At 35.4% G+C, this 11380-nt stretch overlaps 1 protein-coding gene across 1 annotated transcript in view; it reads right to left on the bottom strand.

Moving 5' to 3' along the window:
- Positions 1–11380, bottom strand: part of ARSK (arylsulfatase family, member K) — a 30283-nt gene that overhangs the window by 18394 nt on the left and 509 nt on the right. Inside the window, exons 2-3 of the mRNA XM_014543935.1 lie at positions 9440–9652; positions 4511–4670 (exon numbers count right to left, since the gene is read on the bottom strand). Of these exons, the coding sequence (XP_014399421.1) occupies positions 4511–4670; positions 9440–9652 (373 nt within the window). The remainder of the gene's footprint in view (positions 1–4510; positions 4671–9439; positions 9653–11380) is intronic.

The following is an 11380-nucleotide window of genomic DNA, read 5'->3' as shown; positions in this document are numbered from 1 at the left end:
CTTCAAGCTGCCTGGCTGCCGGCCGCCATCTTGGCTGGCAGTTAATTTGCATATCACCCTGATTAGCCAATGGGAAGGGTAGCAGAGGTACGGCTAATTACCATGTTTCTCTTTTATTAGATAGGATAGTGGATATGGTGAGGTAAACACAGACTTATTCACTAGCCTGCAGAGTTCTGAGGGACTGAGAGAGGGCCCTGTGGTTGTTGTTCTTGACTTCTCTCCCTCTCCTCTTGGTCTCTCCAGTTTTATTTACAAAGCCTGTGATCCTGTTGGTCTGCTGGCCTGACAGGGATAGAAAGAGTGTTGTTAGCAGCCTATGATTTGATTCCTTTTGCTAGAAGCTCTCGCTTAAGAGTTTTTCCAAAGCAATCCTCTCACTTTGGAAGTAGGTCTTTTATTTTTTCATTTGTTTGAGGGGATTAAAATTGCCTCTTGTGAATTTGTGTGAGGAAAACATAAACTATATGAATTGAGAACATATATAATTACAATGATGGTAAGATGAAATAAAAAAGAATTGGATTCTAGGTTTTAAACTTTTAGCTAGGAATGATAAGACAGTAGCTTGTTTAAATTCTCTTCTAATGCCACAAGAATGTAAGTTCCATGAGGTTGGAGATTTTTGTGTTTTGATTACTTCTATATTCCCATCATCTAAAAATAGTGTCTGGTACATAGTAGGTGGTTCAATAAATATATTAACAGAAACCTTGATCTACTTGTCGGCCATATGACTGTGTGGGTACATACAGTACCCATATAAGTAGAGTCCTGATTATTTATTTCAATTTCCTAAGCTCTGGTGGGAGAGGAGCACAGTGAAAATATGCTGCAACCAATTATTATTCTAAAAACCATCTCTGACCTCTGAAATACCAACTTTTCCTTTTTCTAATTTTAGAATTTCACATGAGAAAGACCTTAAGAAAATTAAGGATACTTAAAATATTAAAGAACTGAAAAACAGGATATATTCTATTAGTTGAAGATATATACAAAACACTAATAATGGACGGGTGCTATGACCCTGGGTTAAATAGAACATCAATGCTTATCAAGTATTAAGCCATAGGTAGACAATGTAACTTTTTATTCCATTTACTCATTCAACAAACATTTAATTGTATGCCTATAATGCACTAGCACTACTGGCGATGGGAATAAAGCAATGAAAAAGGAGGGTCCTTGCCCCCTCCAAGCATTATTATCACAAGAAGAATAACATTCAGATCATATTTTAACCATTTCACACAGAATTATGATAACAGGGAGTTCAAGTCCAGATTCTTTTTATTATTGGATTGATTGAAGGAACAAAGAGGAAGAATTTCAAACAAGATAAAATGAATAGTTGTATTTTACTTTGGATTAGCCTTATTTTATAAAAAGGAGGATTTTAAAGAGAAATTTGTGAAACAATAAAATAACAGCAATGTAATGAACTTTAGAAAAAGGAAAAGTTATGTAAGTATTAAACTACAATTCTGGTTAAGCCATTTTAATAATAACAACAACAACAACAACACTATTTTACCTTAATTAAGTGCTTACTTTGTGCCAGGAACTGTTTTGTATTATCTCATTTAATTTTTAAATATAATCTTATTAACTCATTTTAAAATGGCAGTTATCCAATGAGGTGGGTATTATTAGTTCCAGTTACAGATAAGAAAACCAACACTTAGAGAAGTCAAGTAACTTAAGGTCACAAGGATGATAGGCAGGCAGCTGGGCATCTAACAGTTCTGACAGATTCAAAGCCTATGCTCCTCCCACCACACTTACCTCCCTTCCCACCCTTTCTTTCTGCTGTGCTAGCCAGGCAGAGGAGGGGAAGAACGTTTTGCTCGGCAGAACTAGCCAGTCAACTGTCCAGAGGTAGTAAAACAAATTTTAAAGGATTAAAGGAAGACCAAATACACACTGTGGGAGAAAGTGAGTGGTTCTAAATGAGACTGGAGGTAGGCAGGGGCTAGGTTATTGTAGGGTCTTATAAACAATGTTGTGGATTTGGGATTTTAGCCTACCTGCCGAGATAAAAACCACTGAAAAATTTTAAGCAGGCAAGTCATTCGATCAAATGTATATTTTAAAAAGATCACTCTGACTGCCTATAGAAAATTAGTCAGAAGAAAAGTTGGGAGGCCATTTCAATAGTTTAGGCAAGAGATGATAGTACTTGGTGGAGATAATGAGAAGTGAATAAACTGGAGAAATATTTAAGAAGTAGAGCTGACAATATTTGGTGATGGATTAGAAGACAGTGGTGGGGAAAAAGAATCAGGATTACTTCTGGGATTCCAGTCTTGATATCTTTTAGATTTCGGGAGACAGAGAAGGAAAGAAATTTAACATTAACCAGAGAGCAAGATTAATACAGTTAAGTCCTCCCTTAACATCATTGATGGTTTCTGTGACTTTAGTGAAATGACATAAAACAAAACCAGCTTTACCACTGGCCAATTGATACAAAAAAGCATTATGTTCCTATGGCATCTCATCAACATCATGATGAAATGAGGGGTTTAACAAAAGGACATTATTGGAAGACCTGCTCTACTCAGTCCTTCTAGATTATTTTAGTATCTGTTTACCCAAAAGTCATTGTATTAGTTTCCTTGGGCTGCTCTAACAAACTACTACAAACGGCATAGATTAAGACAACAGAAATTTATTCCCTCCCAGTTCTGGAGGCTAGAAATTCTGCAGCACACCAAAAAATATATTATTTGTCCATCTGACAAAAAGTAGGTACACTTTTGATTCATTCACACCAGATGGCTATTGTTGGGTTGGCTGTTGTCATTTCTTAAAATTTGATAATCTAAGGGATAACAGGCCAGTGCCCATGAGTAAGTAGTCAAGTATTGCATGTTTTAAAAATTCTTGCGGCATACCAGTGTGCCGCAGCACACCTGTTGAGAACCGTAGCTTGTAGGTTCTAGGGAAGAATATCCCCTTGCTTCTTCCTAGCCCCTGGTAACTCTTGGCAATCTTTAGCATTCTTTGGCTTGTGATCTTTTAGCATTCTTTGACTTTAGATGCGATCACTTCCAAATGCGTCTCTTGTCTCCACACCGTCTTCTCTGTGTGTATGTGTCCTTTCCTCTTCTGATAGGACTAGGATTCACTCTAAATCCAGGATGATTTCACCTCCAATTGAATCTACAAACTGGATCTGTTTCCACATAAGGTCACATTCTGAAACTTCAGGTGGATGTGAATTTTTGGGGAACACTATTTATCTCACTACATGCACCATTACTTTTATTGAATATATTTCTCTGGCTCTTATTGTAATCATTAGCATCATCCTCATCACTACTATATTTACCATAGCCCTTAACTAGCACCTGCTAGGCACGAGGTATTGCTCTGAGGTCTTAATATAAATTTGTGTCAGGAGTCACAAGTGTTAGGAGACCCCAAGATCACACCTAAGTTCACTAGGAGGACTCATGGGGCCAACAAAGAGTTTTACTCACTTATGACTTATTACAGCAAAAGGACACAATGCAATAGCAGCAAAGGGAAAATATGCTTAGGGTAATTCCACAGGAAACAAGGTACAAGTTGCCAAGTGGAGTCACAAAGGACACACTTAATTCATCCAGCATCTGTCTACGAAAATATGTGTAAAGTGTTGTCTATTGGTAAGCTCATTAGAGACTTAATACCCAAGTTGTCATTGTGGGCTCATTATGTAGACACCCTCTGCCGAGAACATACCAAAACTGCAGACTCCCACAGCGAAATCAGGTGTTCAGAATGAACCACATTGTACAAACACTCTAGGTACACAGTGATTCATTTGATCAGTTAGGGAATGTAGAACACTCCTGAAATTCAAGTTTCCAGATGTCAGCCAAAGGCCAACTTTGAAAGCAGGTCTTTCTAAGGCTACAAGTTTCGGACCTACTGTGTTAGCTCTTTTCTGCATATATTATTTCATCTTATCCTTACAACAAAGAAATTAAAGTTCCTGAGCTTAGACAATGTTTCCAAGATTATACTACCACAGGTTAGTAGTAGACAGAGAAACTAGAATTCAAAAGTAGTTAATCTGTTTCTAGATCTCTACTATTATCAACCAGGCTTGACTACCTGGTTTTGAGAACTTAGTAAAATGAAAAAAGAAAAAAAAAACGAAGTTACAATAGACTCACATTAGAATGAACTCACAAAAACAAGTAGCAAGAAAACTGTAAAGTAATTAATAAAGTAGCCATTATATAACAAAATTTCAGTAAAAATAAATCATGGGCTAAACAGATTAATATATATCTTAATGACCTTTAATATTTAAGAAAAAATTATCAGCATATTAGCAAATTTAATATTTTAGGAAGATTAAAGAAAGTTAATGTTTTAACCAATTAACACAATTGAGGGGTTAAGAGATTTAATTTTACCTTATTAGAGAAATTTTTAAAAAGTCAAAAAGGGTACATTTTTGTGTTCTAGCAGAGAAAAGCCTATGAGGACTATTTTTTGTTTTATTTTTTACCTAATGGAATGATGTCCTGAAGTATAATCCAGTTTTCCAAATTTTTGTGTTTGGTACCCATGCTTCTCCATGATATCCATCCATGTTGTATAATTTGGATCTAGCCCCTTAAAGTTATTCCAAGATTCCGTTAAGTGAGTGAAGAGGCCACTCCACATTGCTGGGGGGGGGGGGGGGGGGGGAAGAAGAAATAGAGATCAGTGTAAGCTTAAAAATTTGTGTTAACTATTAAGACAATTACTGCAAGAGAGAATAGAGTTTACTAGTTTAGAGCTCATGCTCTGGAATAAAACATATCTGCATTAGGTGCTTCACCTAACATTTCTGATTACCTCGGAAACTCTGCAAAGAGTTACTATTTCCATTTCACAGGTGAGTCTCTAATGCTTATAGTTTAAGTTGCTTAAGGTAAATACAGCTGGAATTAAATATAAGGCCTGTCTGATTCTAGAGCAGCTGTGGGCAAACTACGGCCCGCAGGTCGCGTCCGGCCCGTTTGAAATGAATAAAACAACAAAAAAAAGACCGTACCCTTTTATGTAATGATGTTTACTTTGAATTTATATTAGTTCACACAAACACTCCATCCATGCTTTTGTTCTGGTCCTCCAGTCCAGTTTAAGAACCCATTGTGGCCCTCGAGTCAAAAAATTTGCCCACCCCTGTTCTAGAGTCATCTTTTAATCACAAAAATAATCACTAAGTAGTTCATGATTAATTATCTCATTTTCTACAACTATTTAGTCAATAAATCCTTCTTCAAATATTAACAGACCTATAGAGAAAAACAGACAGCAATACAATAGTACTAGGGTACTGCAATACCCCACTTTCAACAACAGATAGAAAATCAATAAGGAAACACTGGACTTAAACTACCTGTAATACCAGATACACTTAACAGATATTTAAAGAACATTCCAGCCAAAAGCAACAGAAAAAAATATATTATTCTCAAGTACACATGGAACATTTCAGGATAGATCATATCTGAGGCTACAAAACAAGTCTTAATATATTTAAGAAGATTGAAATCATATCAAGCAATTTTCTGACTACAATGAAGAAAACTGGAAAATTCATAAATATGTGGAAATTAAGTAATATGCGACTGAACAACCAATGGGTCAAAGAAAACATCAAAAGAGAAGTCAAAATATATCTTGAAACAATTGAAAATGAAAATATAACATTCCAAAATTAATGGGATGCATATAAAGTAGTTCTACTAGTAAGAAGGAATTTCATAGTGATGAACACCTACATTAAGAAAAAAGAAAGAGCTCAAATAAACAATAACTGTACATCTTTAAGAACTAGAAAAAAAAGCCCGAAGTAAGAGAAAGGAAATAACAAAGATCAGAGTTGAAATAAATGAAATAGAGACTGGAAAGACTGATAAAACTAAGAGTTGGTTTTAAAAAAGACTAACAAAATAAACCTTAAGCTAGACTTTCCTAGAAAAAGAAAGGACTGAAATAAATACTATTAGAAATTAAAGGTAGATGTTACATCTGATACCACACAAATACAAAGGATTATAAGAGACTACAATGAAGTTATATGCCAAGAAATTTGATAACCTAGAAGAAATGGAAAAATTCCTAGAAACATACAACCAAACAATACTGAATCATGAAGAAATAGAAAATCTGAACAGACCAATTATGAGTAAGGAAATTGACTCATTAATAAAAAACCTCACAACAAAGAAAAGTCCAGGACCAAAACTTAAAAAGAGAATACCAGTCATTTTCAAACTCTTCAAAAAAAAAAAGAGGGAACACTTCCAAACTCATTTTACAAGGCCAGCATTACCCTCGTACTAAAACCATACAAGAACAATACAAAAAAATATCACAGGCCAATATCCCTGATGAACAGAGATGCAAAAATTCTCAACAAAATATTAGCAAACTGAATTCAACAGTACATTAAAAGGATCATACACCATGATCAACTGGACTTTATTCCAGGAATACAAAGATGGTTTAAAATCCACAAATCAATGGATTGTCAGAAAGAAAAATTAAGAAAAAAATACCATTTATAATTGCATCAAAAAGAATAAAATACCTAGATATAAATTTAACCAAGGAGGTGAAAGATATGTACATTAAAAACTGCAAGATATGGTTTAAAGAAATTGAAGAAGACACAAATAAATGGAAAGATAATATGTGCTCATGGACTGAAAGAATTAATATTCTTATAATGTCCATACTATCCCAAACAATCTACAGATTCAATGCAATACCTATCAAAACTTCAATGGCATTTTTCACAGAAATAGAATAAACCAGCGGTTCTCAACCTGTGGGTCGCGACCCCTTTGGGGTCGAAAGACCCTTTCACAGGGGTCGCCTAAGACCATCGGAAAACACATATATAATTACATATTGTTTTTGTGATTAATCACTATGCTTTAATTATGTTCAATTTGTAACAATGAAAATACATCCTGCATATCAGATATTTACATTACGATTCATAACAGTAGCAAAATTACAGTTATGAAGTAGCAATGAAAACAATTTTATGGTTGGGGGTCACCACAACATGAGGAACTGTATTAAAGGGCCGCGGCATTAGGAAGGTTGAGAACCAATGGAATAAACAGTTCTGAAATTTGTATGCAACCATATAAGACCCCGAATAGCCACAGCAATCTTGAGAAAGAAGAACAAAGTTAGAGGCATTACACTTCCTGATTTCAAACTATATTACAAATCTATAATCATCAAACTAGTATGTTATTGTTATAGAACAGACACATAGATCAATGAAACAGAATAGAGAGCCCAAAAATAAACCCATGCATATTTTGTCAATTAATTTATGACAAAGGAGCCAAAAATATACAATGGGGAAAGGCTAGTCTTTTCAATAAATGGTGTTGGGGAAAGTGAACCTTTATCTTACACCATACACAAAAATCAACTCAAAATGGATTAAACACATGTACATAAAACCTGAAACCATGAAATTTCTAGAAAACATAGTAGGTAAGGTCCTTGACACTGATCTTGACAATAAGTTTTTGGATTTGACACCAAAAGCAAAGGCAAGAAAAGCTGAAATAAATAAATGGGACTATATAAAAGTAAAAGCTTCTGTTCAGCAAATAAAACTATCAATAAAATGAAAAGGCAACCCATGATTGGGAAAAATAATTTTTAAATCATCTGTTGAATAGGGGTCAATATTCAAAAAATATAAAGAACTCAAACAACTCAATAGCAAAAAACAAGAAACAAACAAAAAAAACACACTGATTACAAAATAGGCAGAGGATCTGAATAAACATTTTCCCATTGAAAACTTAGAAATGGCCAACAGGTACATGAAAACATTTTCAATATTACTAATCATGATGGAAATGCAAATCAAAACTGCAATGAGATATTACCTTGTGCCTGTTAGAATGGTTACTATCAAAAGACAAGAGATAACAAGTATTGGCTAGGATATGGAGAAAAGAATACCCAGCAAAACCCTCATGCATGGTGATGGGAATCTAAATTGGTGAAACCCCTATGGAAAATTGAGGAAGTTACTATGGAGGTTCCTAAAAAAATTACACCAAAAAAATCATATAATCAATCCAACAACTCCACTTCTGGGTAAACATCTGGAGCAAATTAAGTCACTAGCTCAAAGAAATACCTGCACCCCCACGTTCACTGCATTATTTACAATAGCCAAGACAGAAACAACCTAAGTGTCCATCAAGAGATGAATAAAATCAATGTGATGTGATATCTATCTATCTATCTATCTATCTATCTATCTATCATCTATCTAATATTCAGCTATAAAAGATCAGGAAATCCTGCCTTTTGCGACAATGGATGCACCTTGAGGGCATTATAGTAAATGAAGTAAGTTAGGTAAAGTACTGAATACTGTACCATCTCACATATATGTGGAATCTAAAAAGAATCAAATTCAACTGCCTATGGTTGCCAGAAGTGGGGGTTGAGGATGGTGGGGGAGGTGGGGTGCAGGCGAGAGGAGTGAAAACATGTGAATTTTTAGTTAAATATGTTCTGGAAATGTAAAAAAGTAACAACACTGTTTTTTAATATATCTGGCCCTTCATCATTGAAATGTAATTTATAATATAGTTCAGGATTCCTTTAATCATTGGTGATTATATAGTTGATAGTACTGAAAATGCAGGCAAAGAAACTTGTGACTCAAATCGCAGAGAATATCATGCTGGGAACTTACAGACAAAAACAAATTGTTGAATGCTATTTATGAGTTCCAAAGCAACCAATCATGTATTAGATTAGAATGAGGAAAACAACCGTCAGAGAAGAGACAGAAGATATAGTATAAGAATGGCAGTTTTTTCCCCATTTCTCAGTTATTCATGGCTTAATGTCACGGAAACAAGTTTTGCCATTAAAATCATACCTATTTGTTAAATTACTATAATAAAATTATTAGATTGGGATAGAAGTGAATTGAGCCTGAAGAGATGTAATCTGAAATAACATGGAAAACTTCAGATAAACCTGATTTATGACAAGTTCTAACTACTTTATGGTACATTCTGAAGTCCCCACCCAACTCCTTGTACTCTTACTGAAAAACTTCCTTGGAAATATAACTCTTCCAAGAAATATAAATATTTCCTCATTTGCTTGGTCAAAAGATTCTTAGACACTCAATCATTAGGAAATGAAATAGTAACACATGAACTAAACACCCTTTTAAATGATAAAAATTCCTATTCTGGAAAAATAAATTAGAAAATCTAACCCCAATACCCAATACATACCTTAAAACCCAAAACACTTAAAATGTTTTTATTAAATGCCAAATATTACTTGCTATACTACTTTTGGGAATAATTTTAAATTGTAAAATTATTTTCAGTGTGTGGCCACTTTCTTCCATTAATATTAAGCATGTTCATACCTGCACGTGATGGGCAGCAGATTGGAGAATTTGTGTAGGCATTCAGAAAGGAAGTGCCATGTGCTTTCATGAAGTTGATAAAAGGAAGTTTCACTACCTGACTTCCTGGATAAAATGTTAGCCTTCCATCCTGGAATGAAGAAATGTAATTAACAATGATCGCATCACGAAAAAAGAAAATTGTTTCCTTTAATTTTAACCTTAAAACGTATAAACATCAAAGGACTTCAATATGACCCTAAAATCCTCAACAGCTAAAAACAAGTATAGAAGGGCTATCAGTATCTGGCTCAAAACCCAGAGAATTTAATGCAGTGGTCCACTTAGATTCATTAGAATATAGTAAATAAATTAAAGGACTTTCTGAAAAAGCTCTTTTGGAGGATGATGGACTGATTGAACCAGTATTTACTGAGTATTTACTGTGTGCCAGGGACTATGAAAGATCTGGAGATACAATCTGGAGATAAAACAGAATCCCTGGTGCCTTTCAAGTTTAATCTGGTGGGGGAGGCTAAAGTATACTGGAAAATAAAATATGAATAATTACACATTGTGGTATGTGCTTTGAAAAAACCCTGAGACACAGAATAACAAGGGAGACCTCCTCCAGATAGAGTGGACAGGGAAGGTTTCTCTGGGAAGTATGAGACCTAAATAATGAGAAGGACCCAGCCATCGTTGGAAGTTTCTAGTATGTTGTGATGCACCACCCACATTTCCTTTTAGAACAGAATACTGCCTCTGCTATAGAGTTTCCTTGCCCAAGACCATGCCCCATTCGGGGAGCAGCCCATAACTAACGGCCATCCAACATGCGGGCACCAAGGCCTGGCGCCTTCCCCACTGGAATCAGTTCCCAGGTATCATACTAGTGTGAGAACTACCCACACGGTCAACCCAGGCCTCCATATCTACAGCAACAAGACCCAACTTTGCTCTGCACAATCCTGCGTCCTTCCTTTCCCTCTGATCTCAAGAGCACTCTCTTACATGTTACTCTCCAATACTGCCTGTTCCGTAAGTTTAGGTAACCATAAAGATTACTTTAGTAATATTCTCAAGTCCGATGGGCATATCCAGATTATGTAACTGTAATCATCATGGGTCAGTCCAGGAGAAAGGCCATACAACAATGGTGATGAAAAGCACTCTAGTACCAGACAAGCTTAACACCAACTCTCTATGTGACCACACGAACTCCCAGGGATAATGAACAAATGTCATAATTAGTAACCAAACATCTGTCCAGGCAATGGTTTTAAAATCATGCAATAATACTAAGTATCAGGTAATATTGATAGTAATATTCTGTTGATTGATGGCTTGGGGAAAGTTTCAAAAACTGTTCAAGTTTAGGATTCAACAACACGCACACAATTTCCCTGGAATATCATCAGGGAGTGAATTCAAGTATATCAACTAATGAACTTAAATCAGCACTAAAAGGATTATCAGATACCTGGGCAAAAAACAACAACAAAAAAAACCAACACGTTAATTTTCTTCACTTCTCACGCAAACACAAATTCCTGCAAACTTGCGGTGAGTTGGGAAATGACCGCTGGAAAACTAACAAGCTTTTGTGGAGATGCAGAATGTTATTTTCTCTACTATTAAATCAAACGGGTTATAGACTGATCGTTCATTAATAGTGGTAAAATAATTTAATGAATCGAGGCTAGCAATAAAAATAATCAAAAGGTTTGCAAAGACGCTATCAGAGCACATTTTATTCACTAAAGTATTGTTTTATATGTATGATATGCATATCTATGTGGTGTGCTGTACGTGTGTGTATACGGGGCCTCAAGAGAAAATGCACTTTTTACTTTTCATCAGGGTAAAACAAGTTTGCAAGTTTCAGATTCTGCTCCCCAAAGCCTGCAGCACAAGAAAGGCTGTGGGCGGGTAGGGGATCCCCGCCGCCCCCCCCCCCGC

This window comes from Myotis brandtii, unplaced genomic scaffold (assembly GCF_000412655.1).
Source record: "Myotis brandtii unplaced genomic scaffold, ASM41265v1 scaffold344, whole genome shotgun sequence".
In the NCBI taxonomy this organism is placed as follows: domain Eukaryota; kingdom Metazoa; phylum Chordata; class Mammalia; order Chiroptera; family Vespertilionidae; genus Myotis; species Myotis brandtii.
This window is presented reverse-complemented; position numbering and strand designations above follow the sequence as displayed.